Consider the following 20,209-nt stretch of genomic DNA (forward strand, 5'->3'; position numbering starts at 1 on the left):
GAGACACTGCTGAAGAACTCACACACTGATAAAATATGAAGGCAAAGGAGTAACTAAAGAGATTTACCGCAAGAAAGGAAAATACCATACTATAATTGGTACACATTTTTTTGGTGTTGCAATTAAGGCGTGACCAAAATAATGTTTACTACATAATTATGACTTTATTCTGTTCCTTTATTTTACTATATCACTTTCTCATTTATGATCAATATATATCATATATAGATACAAATTCCCAATTATGAATATGATCATTATGTATATCTAAAATATACTAATAAACTTAATGAAACAGAAAATATATACTTTACCAAAAGTTCACTTATATACTGTGCTAAATAAATGTTATAAAATTCTTCCAACTTTCTAACAAATTAGTAAATTTCTTCTTGAGCATTTTCACTGCTAGGTAACTAGGTATGTGCTATTACAAGAAAATATGTCTCCTTTACGTTACACAGGAATCTGAAATAATCCTTTAGAGAGATAATTTTAAAATTATGTGGAAAATATTTCACCACAGTTAATCCTTATCACACACATATAAGGAAGAATCTCTGAAATATACTTTTAATGCCACAGTTTGTCCAGAAATATACTTTCAAAGCAGCAATCTCTCTAGAAAACTATCCTCTTAATACATTATTAATACTGAACTTAGATCAACTTTTAAGACATTAGCATTGGCAAGCAATTGTAGCGTTCATGCCAAGAATTAAAATGTAAAGTATCTAATTAGTTAAAAGACAATCATTTCAAATTAAAAATAAACTATTCTAATGACCTGTTTTCATTGCCTAAGCTAGCATATACTCATTATGTGTTTATATAAAAGCAGACCCTGAAATGTTTAAAAATCAAATTTGCTGAATAGTTTCCATTAATTAAAGGACAATGCTTAAATAAATTTAACCATAAACTCAAAGATAAATTTCTCAACACAATGGGAAACTGTGAAAGTGAGCAGAGATGCAATGAAGCTATGAAGTCTGCATGGCTGAAGTCTCACACACACAACCCTACGGGTCATTGACTCAAGTGGCCTTAATGGTTTTATTAACTCTTCAAAACAATAACTTGACCAAAGAGATGGCTTCTGTCTGGATTCACTGCCCTTAGGTCTGATGTCTTCGTAACTAGAAGTAAGGAAAGCCATTTATGAAATAGCTCCTAAGCACCCAAGAAGGGTGAAACATTGGATAACTTAGTTTTCAACCTTTCCACATGCATTAACCTGAGGCCAGGAAGAGCAAGAAAAAGGTTTTTGCCTTTAGTGTCTGAAAGAATGATCATTCCAATTTTTGTCAGTAATGGTTTACAAGTAGGTTAAAAAAGAATTCTTACAAATGAAAATTAAAACAATAGTCTAAGAAATAATATATACCAAAGAGCAATATTTTAGCTTGCTTATCAATAAAGAAAACTTCAAAATTGCAATATAAACACACTACAACTTTAAAATCCCAACTTGGAATATTTTGTCAACCTCAGTGGAGATGACATTTAAGTTATGCTTTGTTAAACTATCTCTCCATTGAAACAAAGCACACATTATTTGCCATAAGAAGGCACACTTGCATATAAATCTGGGAATTAGACTATTCCAAATGGTTTCAATTATTTTCTCCCTGCATAAGTTAAAAGGAAAAAAAGAGAATATTACCCTACGTTTTACCTTTTTTTTTTTTTTTTTTGGTCTTTCTTATTTTTGTTTTTCAACTGCCTCAGTTTTTAAGAGAGATAATCAGACATGGTGCAGCTGACTTCTTAGATATGCTCAAATAATTTTTACTCTAAAGATGATGCAAATTTGTGCTTTTAACCCATGGTCTTATACACTGTGAACAGTCAAATCATCTCCAAACAATCTACAAATGAAGAAAAGAGGATGCATAAAACCATATCATAGAATTGTCCAGTATCTGGAATCTAGAACTTGATTTCTTTCTTTTTTTGGTATTTTAGGCAAGGGTCTTCAGGGCATTCAGGTCTCATTACTACATTACTCTTAGTGATCCACCTGTTTACAGCCTCCCAAGAGCTGTGATTACAGGCGTGCATCACCACACCCATTCTCAACTGCAGTCTCAGCATGCCCCAAGAGCGGGGCCGGTACAGCAGGCCCCTGCACCTACTTGCAGGTATTTAATATGCTGAGCCATTCGGCCAGCCCTAGAACTTAATTTCTAACTAAAGCCTATTAAATGAATTTAATGAACTGTACTGTACAACAAACAATATACACAGGTCTTCAAACCAGCAGAACTGGGAAAAAGTATACAGTCTCTGCCCTCAATGACCAGCCAGTCCACTACATGCATGCAGAACACTGTATTACAACGTGATGAGAATGCAGCACAAGGAGACAAGTTACTGAGGGTCATTCTGGAAGGTAAAACACAAGTAAAGGTGTGGTGGATTCAGTTTAGTGAATCATTAGTGCCATTAGCTTCACATGGAAGGACGGTAGGTGATATGCTTATACCGATGGAAAAACTATCAGGTTTAGCATGTAATCAAAGGCAACAGGAAATCTTTGAAAAACAAGATCATCTAGTAAGTAGTCAAGAAATCATCCTGGATACCACAGAATGAATTAATGAGGGTAGCCCAATAGCACAATGACAAATGTTCCAACTATGGGAACAGGACCTGAACTAAAGGTAGGAAGCTGGGCTGTAGCTTCTATTTTTTCAGTGACAAGAACTAAGCACCAATATACATATTGGCAAATGATTTAGTGTCTCAAACAATGTTCAAAAAAATTCTGTCCCAACACTATTAGTACAAATCTTTCTCCTCATTGAATTAAGAGAAAGTAGCTGCATATCTATCCTAACTATTCTGTATATACAGATACAAAATGGTCCTTCATTTGTATCCTTTTTTTGTTTAGTTTTGTCAGAGATGAGTATTCCATTGCCATTTAAATATTGTAAGTGTGTGAGTTCAGCAAAATAATCCAATATAGTCCAATAGTTCATAGCAGTGGGTTATGCATAGGACTGGCAATGTCAGAAGTTGTCTGCATCTTGTACTACGAATAACCACTATGAAGACAACAATATGCAATGTACTAATTATTGAAACTGTCCTACTAATTGGTTTTGAAACTGTCTCATTGCTTTTTGTTTCTCAGTAAAATAAAAAAAAATCTCTGTACATATAAATTATGTCAATAACAAACTATCTGTAAACAGGAAAAGCACAGGTAATTTAACAAAATCATGCTATCTGCATATTATATCCTCATATCTTGCTGGCTGTCACCAGACAACTGGCACAAAGATTTTTGCTTTTCCCTGACTGTTGTTCATAACCCAAAAGTTAGAGGAACACCTTGAAATTTTCAATGGACACAACATAAATAGAGGGCTTGGTGGTAGTTCAATGACAGCATGGTGTTACTCTAAAATTTATGATCTCATATCAATGTATGAGGCAACAACAAACATATTAAGATAATATCTGAGCTGGGTCTGGTGGTATGCACCTCTAGCCCCAGTACTCGAGAAGCACGGGCAGGAAGATCACTGTAAGTTTGAGATCAGGTTGGGTTACATAGCAGCCTGAACTGCAGACTGAGACGCTGTCTCAACAAAAAGGTAGTATCTGTGTATAAAATAACATAGTAAGATAAATGTCACCAAAATTAAAAAAACTGGATATGAAACTTCTATGGGACTGATGAGACATAAGATAAAAATTCAATTCATAGATAGAGAAATAAGAGCAAAGAAATACAGGCTAAATGGCAGACACAAACACGAGAGGGTATATGAGCAGCAAAAGTCCTGGCTTTTAAAAAAAAATGACAGGAACTTGAGAAATAGAATGAAGACCAAGTTTGGGCTGGAGAGAGAGCTCAGTGGCATAAGCGTCTGCCTGGCAAGTGCAAGGTCTGAGTTTGATCCCTGGTACTGCAAAATAGAAGGGAGCAGAGAAGGAGGAGACGGAGGAGGGTGAGGAGGAGGAGAGAGAGAAGGAGGAGGAAGAGGAGGACAAGGACGAGGACAAGGAGGACAGACCAAGTTTAGATCACTGATAATTTTTAAAATCAAGATGAAGAAGTATTTAGCTTACATGGTCAATAAACTTGAAGATCAACCTGGAAGACTTCTACATAGGAATGAAACGTATTTTAAAAACCCAGTAATATATTGACTAAAAATCCTAAAAATTTAAGACAAAGATAAAAATAGTGGAAACTAGGAGAAGAAACAAAGATTAAAGGGTACTTTTTAAGAAAATCAATCTAACTTTTAATGTGTCTGAATCTGAAGGATAATAATTGCAGAATAAAGCTGAAGGATGTCTTAAGGATTACTTCAAGATGTTTTAGTTTGAGTGATTAGTAGAATACTATAGCCACTGACAGGAAAGTTGTAAAGTGAAAGAAACTCAAGGAAAAGGGCTGACAAGCTCCTGACAAGATTCCCAAGTACAGCTGCTTGGCCGCTGAGCTTCACAGAGTACACAGATAACACGATATTGCTGGTGTAGAAAGACAATCAATCTTCACGGGACAGACTGGCAATAGTCAGGTTTCTAAGAGTTTTAGCACTGAATTTATAGTACAGTGAACTACTAAGGAAATCAGATACTTAAGTTCAGTAAGTGTTGCATTCAATTACTGTCTTAATGATAATAGACTGGAAGCTAATTAAAAGCAAGCTGTTTAAGGAGTAGTGATATACAGCAGAAAGCAGCAAATATTACTGAAGGATATTTCATTTCTTCAGTGCTAAAGCAGGATGAAAATACCCTGTCCACAGATAGTTTTGTAGAGTACAATACTCTCAACTTCATGTAGTTCTGGATAAATACCTTCAATTCTGGCTACTGATACTGTCTGTCTACAGTTTCAACTAATAAAACTATTCAAAGATATAGTCTCTTCTCCTTGAATATAACCTAATAAAACAATCTTTATCATGTAAATACAATGGATTTGGCTATAATCTCATCTACAGCAGGTCTTGGAACCAACAGCTATCATAAGTTAAAGGTGAAAGAACATTCCTTTCATCACATGTCAACTTTTATCAAATTCTTAAAGTGTTTGCTCTCTCTCACCTTCACCTACAAATAAAAACTAGTGGTATGGTAGAGGTGAGTGCCTAGTGTTATGGAAACATTCCACACTGAGTGAATAAATCTCTAAGTGAGGTTTGAGAAAGACTGGTTCACACAAGGTAACATCTGAATTAGTGTGACAAGGTTAAAAATATATCCCACTGTCTGAACAGAAAAGGAATAAAAGTTGTAGCAGACATATCCACCTGTACAAAAAGAAGTGACAGGATCTATAAAGAATGAGATACTCCACACGGCTAGGCTTTGGTACAAGGTGCACACAATGGACTTTTCTCAAATACTTGGAAATAATTCCTGGACCTTAAGTAGAAACTAACCAAATGGAACACATCTTGAAAGAACAATTTTGACACTGTAGTGGAGGGGAAAGTGAAGCTAGGTATGGGCTTGGTATGTGGCTGGAAGTCACTGGGTCTGATTTTCAGTGCTTCCTCTGTCCCCCTAAAAAAGGAAAGGTAAATAACAGGGAGCAGTGAGCTCTGATGGTCACGAAAAAACCCATGAAATCATGAACCAAACAGCAAAGTAGCAAAATAAAAAAAAAATTTTTAAGAAAGGAATCAAGCATGAAAATAGTAATTATGCAAGGAAAACTTCAGTAGATTACAATAAAACTCAGGTGATTAATATATACAGATAAAATGGAAATAATGAATATAACTTTCTCAGAGAAATTAAGCAATAAGAAAAATCTGATTCTAGAATATGTGTGGGGTGTGAATGTGTGTGTGTGTGTGTGTGTGTGTGTGTGTGTGTGTGTGTGTGGACTACACATCCTTAAGGCAAAAGGGATAGAATCAATTTTATCACTTGAGGATCGAGAAGGGATAAAACCAAAAAGCATTTATGAGATCTTGTCTATTCTATCAAAAGGAAGCACAAATAGGTATGGAGATATATTAAATTTGAAAACTGATGTCTTCACAGGCTAACACGAACTTTGCAAGGATAGTGGGAAAAACTGGTCAATATTCCAGATGTCCTGATTTATGGCAAATACAGTCATTTCGGGAATCTCACTATGGATTATTACTAAAATCATCTACTGAGGAGAATGAGCAGAAGAATTAAGCTAAAAATAGAAAGGGGAGGGCAATTGAAAGTTTGGAGAAATTTTGACAAAAAAAAGGAACATAGTAATTAAGTGACAAGCAACTATGAGTCTTCATAACTCAATAGCTTAGACACAACTTGAGAAAAATGAGTAATACAGAAGGACTTCATAAACACTAAAGGTAAAGGAAAATCCAAGATAATTAAGCAGTCAATGAAAAGTATCAAAGCAAGCACAAAACTGGGCAAAGTTTGAAAGATTCTTTCAAGCGTAACCACAGCAATGTTGGGATCTTTGAAAGCAAAGTTTAAAAAACAAAATCTGTATAAAATAAATACTAGGATTAACAATAAAATCAATATGACTAAAAAATCTAGAAATCCAAAGGAGAAAGGTCTGATGAGTTCTAATAAGCAGATGACTACAGGCCTATGCTTCTTTTTTTTTTAAATTTATATATTTGATACAGGGTCTCACTACACAGCTCAGATTCATAGTGATCCTCCCATTTTCAGCACCCCCAGCACTGGGATTACAGACGTGCACCACCATGCCTGGTTTCAGTGGCCTGCTGAGTGAGTCCTGGGGCAGGGCCAGCACAGCACGCAGTAGGGGGGATCAAACCTGGGTCCTTGCACTTGCCAGGCAGGCACTTAGAATACTGAGCTATCTCCCTGACCCTAAGTTTTTTAGATAGTACTTGTAATAGATACTTTATTTAATAGAGTTGAGAGTGACTTCATTTTAATCTGATGAAAAATTATGCACAGGATTTAAAACACACAGCCAAAAGCCAATGCCAATGCCAATGCTGGTAAAAGCAGAATAAAACTACCATGAACAGACAAGAAGACTTTCCCACAACCAACTCTAGTACCCCAGGGTGGAATACATGCTTCAGCTTGGCCTTTGTCTGGTTTTATAACTTATCTTCAGAACTTAAAGGCTGTGGCCTAGAAGGAACATTTTTTTAAAAAAGAGACCTATGCTAAATATGAATGATAATTACAGAAGGACTTGGTAAAAAATCATCTAAAGAATAAAATAATCTATTTACATTTAACACAAAGCCACTGATGGATTATAGGAAACTTCACAGGAAACCATTAGTATGTAATTGTCTTGACCTATCAAATAGCAATTTCCTATAGTTCAAAACTAAAATATCAACAATTATGATTTAAGCTGAAACATGGATTTTCTAAACTTAACAGTTTAAAGAGCATAAACTTAGTTTGTATGTATTAGAATGCATGAATTTGACACAGCTGTATTCAAAAACAATAGCTCTGGACTTTCTGGTGAAAATAACATAGTCATTAATAAGAATGTGATTAGACTTATTTTTAAGGACAAATTTTTTTCTTAATATAAGCTGAAAATTTATACTGGCAAATAGAAGACTAACAATCATACTAAAGTAAGAACACATATTTTTTCACAAAAATAGAGGTCATTTTAATATAATTCATAAGCCAGTTTAACATTTTCAAATTAATAGCTGTTTATTTTAAAAGACAATTTTGAATAGCTACAGTGGGTTGAATAAATTATACAATATCACATATAAACCAAGAGTATAGTCTTTAAAATGTTAGAAAATAAAATATTTTAAGATGCTAACAATTTACTTCTTCTCTAGCCCACATGCGCTGTGCATCCATGGATGTTTCATTATGATGCTGGTGAATAACAAAAGGTTCAATGGAAAAAGGCATTCTAAATTGTGCCACTCCTTCTTAATTTTAAGAGTTGTTTTGACACTTTAGAAAATATCCCTACAGATTCACATTCAAAGAAGCTATCAGAAAACAAAACACCATGAAGAAGCGATCAGCCAAAAACAATAAATAGAGATAGCTACAAATAATTCTGCTCATACCAACTCCTACACCGTCTTCAACATGCACCTCTTCTAAAAGTCCTTCATTGACTTCCCAGTTTCCACTAAAACACATAAGCAAACTTCCAAACAGACACAATCCTACTCAACTGTGACCATTAATTTAGGGCTCTTTCCCTCACTAGACCAGCATTCATCTCCTTCCTTCAACTCTACTTGTATGCCCAGGACAGTGTCTAACAAGGCAGGTTTTCAATGAGTTAAAAAAAATTTACTTTTTTCACAAAATAAAAGAATAAAGAATAAATTTGCCCCTTGTATTACATTACATTCAGAAATATATTATAGTGTGTCAAATACTGTACTTCAGCATAAAGAAAATCATTCACTAAAGAACAAAAGACAGTATTTTGTGCTTTCTACATATCTAGGGCATGACACATATCTTACAATTTAATGCAATAGCTGTTTATATTATAAAAACTTTTATGCAAACTAGAAATTATAACACTATAAAGTGCACTTACAATTAATCTTCATTAAATACATTTAAAATAAATATTTTAACATTTTATTTCTTCTGTTATGTATTTAGTACAGGGTCTACACGGTTTCAATACATAGATCAGACTTGTAGTGATTCTCCTGTTTTTCAGCTTCCCAAGCACTAGGATTACAGACATGCGCCACCATGCCCAGTCTCAATCCTGGGGACAGCATGGCACATGAGGGATTGAACCCTGGTCCCTGTGTCTGCCTAAGCAGGTGCTTTAATTTGCTGAGCTATCTGGCCAGCCCTCATAACTTTAAATTTAAGGCCATATACAAAAGCCAGCAAAATTCACTGTGTATCCTGTGTACCCCTAATGTAACTGTTTGGTACATCCATATGGAATATGTTAATATGTGAAATAATTTAAATATACTACGATCTAAGTAGTTCTTTCACCAGGCAGCTACACAGCAATTAGGAAATCACTTTCTGGGATACATGCTTTATTGATCAAATGACAAGACTGGCAACTGATCTCTAAAATCCCAAGCCTAAGTCACTCTTAAATACTTAGGTCAATTCTTTTCTCTTTTTGTGTTTTTCTAGTTTTTGTAGTAGCAGGGATTGAACCGATATCTCCACACTGATCTACAACCCAGCTCTTTTATTCTGAGACAGGGTTTCACTAAATTTATCTAAATTGCTTGAGACCATTTTTTAGACTGGTCTCAAACTTGTGACCTTCCTGTCTTAGCCTCCCAGAGTGCTAGAATTACAGGTATGAGTCACTATTCTCAAAGTTAGGGCCTACACTACACTTCAAGCAATGTTTGCAAAACTTTCTAATGAATCTCTACTGACTGGAAAGCATAATTTACTAATTAGTCCTAGCTCTAGTTACCCAAATTCTTGTACATTTTCTGTTCTACAATGTATAATAAGAAAACACAGTTATATGCAACACAAAACACCTAATCTACCTACTCAACCTAAAGTGTCTAGAAATAAATGATATAGCAAAGCTTCACTGTTCAGTTTTAATCTGACAGAGGATGGGAGGGGTGGTTTAAACAGAAGTAGAACTCTCATGAGTTTCCTGATCAAAGCAAAGTTTTTGAGGAAAAAAAAGCCAAGGTTTTTTTTCTTTTGAAGCAAAGCTGAACTGAGAAACACATGGTTCTCTTTGTGGGACACTTAAATATACATTCCTACAAACCATAAGAATTTAAACCACTTTATAATCATTGATGACCATCATAAAAAGTGATCAAAGTGTTCATTTAAGTTAATGAAGACTTAGCTTTGGTAGAACAAAATTTCCTAGTATAACTTTTGCTGTAGAAGTAACACAGGAAACAAATGGCATTGGTTTTTATTGTAGGTCATCATACTAGGGCAACAGAAATCAAGTAAAAGATAACAAAAATCAGCTTACCATTATGTAAAGGGCAGGCACAGATAACTATATAAAGAATTCAGATTAATCTTTCCAAAGGTTCCTAGTTACTTATCACAGAGTTAAATGTTTAAAGATTATTTAAAAATTACAAACAGGGCTGGAGGTGTGGCTCAATGATAAGACAACAGGCCCTGGTTTCAACTCCCAGCAGTGCAAAAAAAATAAATAAATAAAATAAAAAATAAAATCAGTCATAAGCTTATGATGTCAAGTACTTGTAGTATTAACTTCTGATGTCTATAATTAATTAATTAATATATTTCTAAAACAGAGCAGATTAGCTCACTGAAGCTGCTTCTTTATACATCATTTCTACTAAATTTCCCCTTATTGTTCTAGTGACAATCAACATTAATCTCATCACTTTATAATCCAAAATGCTCTACTTTCAAAAATTTAGTGCAAAGACTCCATCATTATAATCTAATTCCTGTAGTTTCCCTCTTACAGAACTCTGACAAAAAGTAAATAGACAGATGATGACTATGAAGAAGTAATGCAAGAAGATGATCTCTGAAAATCCTCCTAACAATATATATCTTTAAAGGGCCTGCATCTGCTGAACATATGGGAAGGAAGGCAAGATACTTGCCAGGACTACATTTTTCTTTACAACTTAGAAGGAAACATTCTAGGTGCAGGAAATAGGCATTCCAACTGGAAAGGTAGATAGTAACGCTTACAACCCTCTGGTGAAGGAACGGATTACTGTGACACAGGCTTGGACCAAGTATCACACATTACACGCTCACACTGGCTGAGAGATACCATTTCATCCAACTCCTCATCCCCACTTTCTCTAATAGCCTCATACTCCATGAGGGTTACCAGAAGTCCATTCCCAGACCTAAATGGAATTAATACTCTGCTATGAAAGAATACCTAACTGGATTCAATTAGGTTGGAAGGAATATTAATGAGTCTTCACTTGTGATTTATTAGAAATGTCAATCACTATGCCATGCCTAACAATAATGATTACTTTGTCTAATTCTAGATGGTTATGATACTAAGTATTAAGTAGATTTGGGGAAGATTTTTTAAGAATACCATCATTAATTATATTTGTGTAAGAAATCTTAAACACTTAAACTTTTGAAATTCAATCCTTTCATATATTTATAAATAAGGTTTTAAGAAGCAAATAGGACTTTATGAGTTAAAATAGTTAAAACAATACCTGATAAATATTAACTGTTAAATAAATGTAGCTATTGAGAAGTAAAATTCAATTTTTTAGCCCACTTTCAGTATGTCTACTCAACCTTAAAATTTTAGTCTTATCAACCCTTATGAAATCTTTCTTGAATTTCACAAACTGAAAATTTCTTTTGTGCTTCCGAATGTTCATTCAACTAAATATACACCAACAATTTCACATACTCAGAATCACACAATCTGACGCCAAACTATAAAGGTCACCACCTGGTTCTAACTTCAACTGATTTCAATGCCTTGTATTTATTTTATGATATCCACAAAGTCATTTTTAGAAATATCCAAATACAGATTAATTTTTCATATCTTGATTATTTTATAAAACACAATAATCATATATTTAGAATCTCAAAACAAAATTTCAGTGTTAATGCTAAGTAACAAAAGTTTTCAAATTGTTTCAAGTTTTTCTAGATCTTAGTTTAGCACCAAAGTGGGAAAGATATTTAATCTGTTTTAACATAGAATTATTATGTCTGCTTTACATATATATGAAGGTAAAGCTACAAAGTTTTCTATGAGGGGGATATATGCTCTAAGAACTGAAATAATGTAGAAGAATAAAAATAAGTGCCATATCTTGAACTTAAGTAAGGAATTATAGAAAGGTCGTATGATATCAAGTTAACATATAAAGTCAGTGATCTTCGTATACACTAGCCATGAACAAGGCAGATTTGAAATTAAAAAAAAAACACATACAAAAATGATATACTCATTATTTTAAAATGAAATAACCAAGATATGAAATAATTAGACATAAATCTAAGAAAATATGTACAGGATTTGTATGAGAAAAACTATGAGACTCTGATGATCAAAATAAAAAATGAAATAAATGAACAACTATTCCATTTACATGGATAGGTATACTTAATACCGTCACAATGTCAGACCTCTCAACTTGATATACATATTCAATCCAATCCCAATTAAAATCCTGAGAAGTTATTTTGTGAATATAAAAAAAAAAACTGACTTCAAAATTTTAAGATGATCTTTCCAAAATAAAATACCAAGAAAATTAGATATTCACTTGCAGAAAAAAATACATTTACACACAGAACTCAGACTCCAGAATAAACAATACAAATAATTAGCAGGGTTAAGTGCAAAATACAAAACTGTGAGTTCTAGAAGACAACATAAAAGAAAAAGTAGATAACCTTGAGGTATGTCCTCAACGTTCTACACATAACATCAAAAACATGGTTCCTTATTGGTATAGTCAACAAGCCAGACTTCATTACACTAGAAAATTCTGCTCTGTAAAAGATACTATCAAGAAAATGAGCAAATAATACACAGACTGGGGTGGAGATGGGGGATGCAAAAGACACATCTGTGAAGACTCTTATCTAAAATATTACAATTTTTAATGCCCAAAAATAACAACAAAATGATTTTTAAAAATTGGGTCAAAGACCTTAATGAATATCAGATATACAGATGGAAAAGCATATGAAAAGATGGTCCATAAAGTATGTCACTAGGGAAACAAAAGCTAAAATAATGAGATACCAAGATACTACTACATACTTATTAGAACAACGAAAAACAGAATTCTGGCGATACCAAACTGATAAGAATATGGGCAACAGAAAATCTCATCCCATGCTACTGACAGGACAAAATTTTTCTTATAAAACTACACCTATTCTTTCCATAAAATTCAGCAATCATACTCCATATTACCCAAAGGAGCTGAATATTATTTCCACATAAAATCTTATACAGCGATGTTTATACTGTGGTACCTGTGATCAACATCTTTCAGTAGATAAGTAAATACATACCAAAAAAAAAAAGGAATATTATGCAGCCCTATCAGGAAATAAGGTGTCGCACTGGTATGTGGCTCTGAAGCAGAACTCTTGTTTAACATGCACAAGGTCACAGGTGAGATCCCTAGTATCACACAGAAAAAGAAAAAAAAATGACTAGCAAGCCATGAAAAGTCATGGAGAAAACACGGATGTGTATTACACTAAGTGAAAAATACCCACCTCAAAAGACTACGTACTATACAATTATATGACATTTTGGAAAAAGGAAAACCACAGAAACAGATCTACAGTAGCCACCAGAAGTTAGGAAAGGACAGACTGACTAGGTGGAGCACTGAAGACTTTCAGAAGAGTAAAAATGCTCAGTTCAATACATGGCATTACATCTTATCTAAATCCCAGATTAAACACTAAAAATGAATCCTAATCCAGCACTGCGTGAGGATGCAAGAAGATTACAAGTGTGAGACCAGCCACCACAACTCAGGGACTTGGACCTCAAAATAAAAATAAATGAATAAAAAGGGTTGGGTATAGCTCAGTTATGAAGACCCCTTGGGTTCAGTCCAGTATAGTAAGAAAGCAAAAGACTGAACCCTAAAATGAACTTTGGGCTTTGAATGATATGATGTGACAATGTTAAGTTCATTAATTATCAGAAATGCACTACTTTGGTTAAGGATGTTGATAATGAAGAAAGCTGTGCATGTGTTGTGGACACTGAGTATACAAAAAATGTAGTCTTCCACTAAATTTTCCTGTGTCCTTAAAACAGCTCTTAAAAAAAAAGGCTTTTTTAAAAAATTAAAAATAGGTAGGATACAAATGAAATCTATTCTAAAATTTCCAATCACTATTGTAGGGTTTGAAAAAAAAAAAACTCACCACATTTCTATACTTTCCAGCTTCTTTTTTTGGGAAATACCAAATGGCAGATGACACCTGTGCAGCAAGGGGCCCAGGCATGGGAGGCCACAGGGGCTTCCGTGTGGCTTCGCAGTGGCCTTCGAGGTCGCGGGCGCGGCAGAGGCTGGGGACAGGGCCGAGGCCATGGGGCTCGCAATGCTAAGGCCAAGGACAAAGAGTGGATTCCTGTCACCAAGCTGGGCCGGCTGGTCAAAGACATGAAGATCAAGCCCCTGGAGGAAATTTCCCTTTTTTCCTCACCCATCAAGGAGTCCGATATTATTGACTTTTTCCTGGGCATATCCCTCAAGGATGAAGTTCTGAAGATCATTCCTGTGCAGAAGCAAACTCGTGCTGGCCAGCGGACCAGGTTCAAGGCATTTGTCACCATTGGGGACCACAACGGTCATGTTGGCCTGGGTGTAAAGTGTTCCAAGGAAGTAGCCACTGCCATTCGTGGGGCCATTATCCTGGCCAAGCTCTCCATTGTCCCTGTGAGGAGAGGCTGCTTGGGGAAACAAGATCGGCAAGCCCCACACTGTTCCTTGCAAGGTGAGGGGCCGCTGTGGCTCTGTGTTGGTGTGTCTGATCTCTGCCCTCACAGACACTCGCAGTGTCTCAGCCCCTGTGCCCAAGAAGCTACTGCTGCTGGCTGGTACTGATGACTGCTACACCTCTGTTAGGGCATGCACTGCTACTTTGGGTAACTTTCTAAGGTCACCTTTGATGTCATCTCCAAGACCTACAGCTATCTGACCCTGACCTTCACCAACCATCTTGTGAAAGCTCACACCAGAGTCTCTGTCCAGAGGACGCAAGCTCCAGCAGTAGCTACAACATAAAGGGTTTTTGCACAAGAAAAGTAAAATGAATTAAGTCTGTAAAAAAAAAAAAATCTTGCTACTCACTGTTGACAGGAGCTCATTGAAAGGTATCTACAAACAATATGACCTTTATGACTGCCTTTTATTTTTTTTGCCATTTTATGTATTTGGTACAGGGTCTCACTACACAGCTCAGACTCATGGTGATCCTGCTGTTTTCAGCCTTCCCAGTGCTGGGATTATAGGCGTGTGCCACCAAGCCTGGACTTGGTAGCTGGCTCAGCATGCCCTGGGGCAGGGCCAGCATGGCATGCAGGACTGATTTTTAGATATAGTATAATAAATCTTTGGATGCAGCTAACAATGGTGTTTTCATATGTACCAGGAACACACATATTAACACAAATATCACCTCTTCACTTTCCCTAAATACCCAATCTAATACACTCACTATAATCGTTACCTATTCCCTTGCTCTGATGTTATCTCTGTTGCAGTTACTATTATTATCAGCTTCTTCCAATGAAACATGAGCTCCATTCAGGGCAAGGACTGTCATTGTTTTATAAAGCTGTATCACTGTTATTAAAAACAGTACCTGGAGGGCCGGGGAGATGGCTCAGTGGAATAAGCACCTCCCTAGCAAGCTCAAGGGCCTGAGTTTAATCCCTGGTTCCGCCAAAAAACAAACAACAAACAAAAAACAAAACAGTACCTGGCATATACAGATGGTGACTATATAATGAGTGACTGAACACCTGCCTTTTGAGATGCCAGCAAAATTTTTAAATGTTTGGCTAGTTAAATAAAAGGTATAATAATTTCACACAAAATCAAGGGACTATTCATTTCACCAGGACATTGATGTCTTTCTTGTGACTCAGCTACAGGGGCTTTCACAGTTTGAGTATGATTTGCCCCCTCCAAAATTCATGTTTTAGTGAGTTCAAGGCTAACCTGGACTACATAAGCCCTATCTTTAAAAAAAAAAAAAAAAAAAAAATCACCCAAATCAAAACTTATGATGTAGTTTAATCCCTACTGTAAGGCATTAAGAGGGTGGGTGCTTAAGATGACTGATATGATTATGGTGCTCTTAGGGCTGGCCTCTGGGTGGTAATGAGATTTAGGTAAGGTGACTGTGATAGAATGCTCCACAATGAAGAACACTGATGACTTTGTAAGAAAAGAGACAGAAACCAGAGGATGCATGTGCATAGTGCCTGTCTTGTGCCATTTGATTCCATGTTACAGTTCAAGACTCTGCCAGAAAGAAAGACATCACCAAATGAAGTCTCTAAACCTTAGATCAGAACTATAAGCCAAAATAAACTTCCTTTCTCAATAAATTACCCAGACTGTGGTATTACGTACACTACTAGCCATAGAATATGGATCAAAACAGGTGGTACAAGGAGAGGTAGTTTAGACTTGTTTCTAACTGCAAGGGTGCTTTGAGATAATCTGTATTCATTTTTAATAACATGAACAAAACCAAGTTAAAAGGAAAGTTGTTCTAGAAATGAACACTTTAGAAAATTTAATTCACTTTAAACTTTCATCTTAGAATAAATAAAAGATTTTTTTAAAAAAGTGTATCAGGGCCAGCCAGATAACTCAGTGGATTACAGTGCCTACTCAGGCAGGCAGATCCAGGAACCAGGAGGTTCAATCCCAGGCATCCCATGAAGGCCCCACCCCTGGGGCACGCTGAGATAAGAGATTGGGACTGGGGTGGTGGCACACGCCTGTAATTCCAGTGCTTGGGAGGCTGAAAACAGGAAGATCACTACCAGTCCAATCTGTGTAGTGAGACCCTGTACTAAATACAAAATAAGTGAATGAAATCTCAAAGTATGAGCCATTCCTACTCATTAACCTTGAATCAATCAAGTAAAGCAGTCTGAATGAACCAAAGAAGCCATCTGTCTATAGTACTTTATTATGTCAACTAAGCCTCCTTAGGAATCAGTGCCGAAGAAAAGTCAGAGGAAAAGAAACAGAACAGAGGAGAAACCAAATCTCTACTATGTTGAAATCCACCCAGTATCCATCCTTCAGGCTACACATCATAAATGTGTTTTAATCCCCAACATGTTCTTCTTTTTTATTCAGGAGGAAATTCATATAACAGCAGACAGAATCTGAGTCAATTTCATGTCCAGTGTTCTCTTCATTGTTGGTCAAGTGTAAAAGAAGTTATCAATTCAACCAAGTTGAATCCTAAACGCTGCCCATGTTTACTTGTTTAGGGTTAAAACTTTTGATGAATTCCAAGCACTGACTACACTTGCATATATAAATTTTATCAATGTCATTGCTGAGAAAGATATAAAGTCATTCAACTAACTCAGAAATATAAGCAATGCTAGAATAAAGAGAACCAACTGTCTACCTTCGGTGGTTCTTAAGTGACATTCTGGAAATCAGCAGGAGATTAAACTAGTTTAAATCTGAAGTGCCTCTTGTGATCTGGTTGAAGGGTTTGAGAATATAGGGAACAAGTATCCACTCACCTTCTCTGTTACTACATGAACTACTCCAACTGTTTCAGAATATGGGGAACAAGTATCCACTCAACTTCTCTGTGACTACATGAACTTAAGGGACTTAGTTACATTCTATCTTCAACATTTCAGATCAAAATATAAAAAAATTGATCTTAAATTTAAGAAGCTGAAATTTGGAGTTTGAGTTCAGACCATTACCTCAGGTAAATCACTTCTTATTTCTATACCTCAGGTGTTTTCTTCAGTAAAATTCAAGTGGGTAGAGAGGTTGGTTGGGCTTGGTTCATACAAGTTCTGTGTTCGTTTTTTGTGTAATTTCACAGATACAAAAAGGAAAACACAAAATTATCTTAGGAAAAACATCCATATTATTCACTGAGGTTTAAAATATATAGTGTTCAAAGCAACAAGTGATCTGGTAGAGTACATCAGGAACTACACTACTTCGAAAATCACTGTTTTAAACTTAGTTCACTTTCTAAGTATTCAAAAGTCAGTCATTACACAACATAGCCAAATGCTGGCAATGTCTGGCTATGAAAAAAGCATGGCATACTGAAGGTAATTTCCCAGACAGAAGCCTGTGAACATGGAGGTTTGAAAGCTTTTGCATAGTTATATAATTGACAATATTGAATTTTATGAGAGCTCTGTGATACTGGAAACAACAAAGTTAAAACTAAAAAAAAAAAAAAAATCATGTCCCAGAAAATGGCCTACTGCAAAAATAACTGTTCCATACAGAACTTTGATAAGGTTCACGGTTGCCCCCCTCTTCCATCCCATTTACCAAGAAGGTCAGACCTAGACCCTCCAGATTCCCAGTCTTTGATCATTAAGGACTTCTCAAACACTTATTGTCATAGATCAACTGGAACCAATTGCTATTTAGCCAAACTTTAAGAGTCTCTTCCTACAAATTGCTTTACCCTCGAAGAAACACAGGCTGTCCTCAGAGTAAGACTTTCTCTGGTGACTGTCCCTCATCCTGTTCTTCATGCCACTTTTCCGACCCCAGCTAGCTATGAGTGCCAATCCCTATGAAACAGAAACCCTTTCTGCCTAACCTTTGAGATGCCAGCTGATCCCAAAATCTAGGCATTCGCCCTACTGCAATAGCTCATTCCTCCATACCTCGGCAATATTCTTTTGAATAAAATCCGTTCTTACTAAACCTGGACTTTTAAAATCTGACACCCTCGCCCAACTCTTAAGTCACTGAGTTTGAAAGATAAATTGATTTTGTCCTTTTTCCCCCCACGTGACCAGTGTGTCTTTTCTCCTAGATGGGGGAGTCGTCTTGTTCTTGGAGTGACCCGAGGCACGTCTAAGACCTTAAATTCTTGGCCACTGTCCTGCGGCTGCACAAGGTGGCGGGGAAACGGTGATGAGCCGGGCAAGGTCAACTAGTCCACCTGGGCTCAGGCTGGCAGGGTCCCCACCCTCTGCCCCGCACGTCCCACATTTAGTCAGCAAGGATGCTGCTTCCTCCGGCGCAGGGGCGCTCGGAAGCAGGTGGAGGTTCCTGCCCGAGGGCTCAGCCCATTCTGTCCAGGGCACTCGACCGGCTTCTTCCACAGCTATGACCTCCCAGTGCTTCCATTCCCAGGGCTATCACTCCTGCCCGCACAAAAGAACTCACCATGGCGCCAAGGACAAGTCGTGAACCAGACACCCTAAAGTCCGGCCGCCTCAGCTATCCCCTCCAGGAGCGCTTGAGGTGAACTTCTGGAAACCGTGAGGGAGAAGGTCTTCCGGCTCCACCGGAAGTGGTGTTGCGCGGACAGGAAGTCCCGCCCCTCGCGAACGGCTGCGACCCCACGTCACGCAGAGGTAAGGAGACGCAGGATGTCTGCGGAAGGCACTTCCGTGGGTGCTCGCTGAGGGGCTGGGGGCGGTGCTGACCTTGCGAGCGCGCGGGGAGGCGCAGGCGCAGCACAGGTACGTGGGCGGGCGGAGCGCGCCGGTGGCGCCTGAGACCACGCTGAGGTAGGCTGGGTAGTTTCCGAAGGCGCGCGTCCTCGGAGGAGGAGGCGGTGGGGATGCTGCTCGGTGACTGCGATGGGAGTTGACCCCACACCCAGCGGAGTCAATGAAGAGAAAGATCATCTTAAGACTGTTCGTGCGGCGACAACCTGGTGATTGTCTCATGGTCGCCAACGCCTTTGATGTTTGCCACTGTTTAATTTTCTCGTTCTCTTTTCGGAGCTTCTCCGTCACCATAGATCTTTCTGTCCCTCTGTCGTTTTTGTCTCCCGCCTTAGTGGCTTCTCCAGCTCTACACCTCAGTGCAGTGGAATCCGATTGTAAGAAGTTTCTGCAAATTCACAGCAGGAGCTGAAGCCAGAGCCACGTCTTCAAGAATTGAGTAACCGAGAAGGGAATCCTGCCTGTTTCATGCGTTCTAATTTGGGCTCTTTTCCTTTCGGCTGGGAAAAAAAAAAAAAAAAAAAAAATTAGCAAGGGGAAAGAAGTAAAATTATTATATACCTCTTAAATTTGTAAAAAAAAAAAAAAATCTGTCAGTCAATTTCTGCCTTTATGTTGTAGTAGTCGTAGAGGCAGGCTTGAAATGATTTTACAGAGCATCTTGAAAATTAAGAAATTTGTCTTACACATTGAGTTTTTCTTAAGTCGTGGCTGACTGTACTTTCATCCAGGAGACTTCATTTTTGCCACAGTGACAAGGTTTGTCATGAAGTTGGAACTAGGAAGGAACCTAAGAAATTTCTGAAGTTTAAGGTTGATAGGAAAGAAGTGGCTATTGATGTTATCTCACCCTCCTTATCAGAGTGCCTAGAGGGAAGGCTATCCAAGCTAAAAATGGCCTAAAGTCCCTTGGAAACAGTTCTGAGCAATTCAAAACAAGTATGCCTGGAGCAGTTAGTTGCTTTCTATTAGAGAAGGGTACAGAGACTGATGATTTTTTTTTTTTAATTTAGAGAGATAAATGACTAGCATTAAAGATAAGAAATAGAAATCATAAGTATTGACAGAAAGAGCTGGAAATGGGTA

The 20,209-nt window shown here is 37.0% G+C and overlaps 1 protein-coding gene across 3 annotated transcripts in view; it reads right to left on the reverse strand.

The window, feature by feature from the left end:
* The window catches only part of Tmem161b (transmembrane protein 161B), a 78,838-nt gene extending 59,891 nt beyond the window's left edge, over nucleotides 1-18,947 (reverse strand). For all 3 annotated transcript variants that reach the window (XM_004640942.3, XM_023700983.1, XM_023700982.1), the window contains exon 1: nucleotides 18,837-18,947. In XM_004640942.3, coding sequence (XP_004640999.1) covers nucleotides 18,837-18,839 — 3 coding nt within the window. In that variant the 5' untranslated portion in view covers nucleotides 18,840-18,947. The remainder of the gene's footprint in view (nucleotides 1-18,836) is intronic.
* Nucleotides 18,948-20,209: the final 1,262 nt, after the last annotated feature.

This window comes from Octodon degus, unplaced genomic scaffold (assembly GCF_000260255.1).
Source record: "Octodon degus isolate 3935 unplaced genomic scaffold, OctDeg1.0 scaffold00129, whole genome shotgun sequence".
In the NCBI taxonomy this organism is placed as follows: Eukaryota; Metazoa; Chordata; class Mammalia; order Rodentia; family Octodontidae; genus Octodon; species Octodon degus.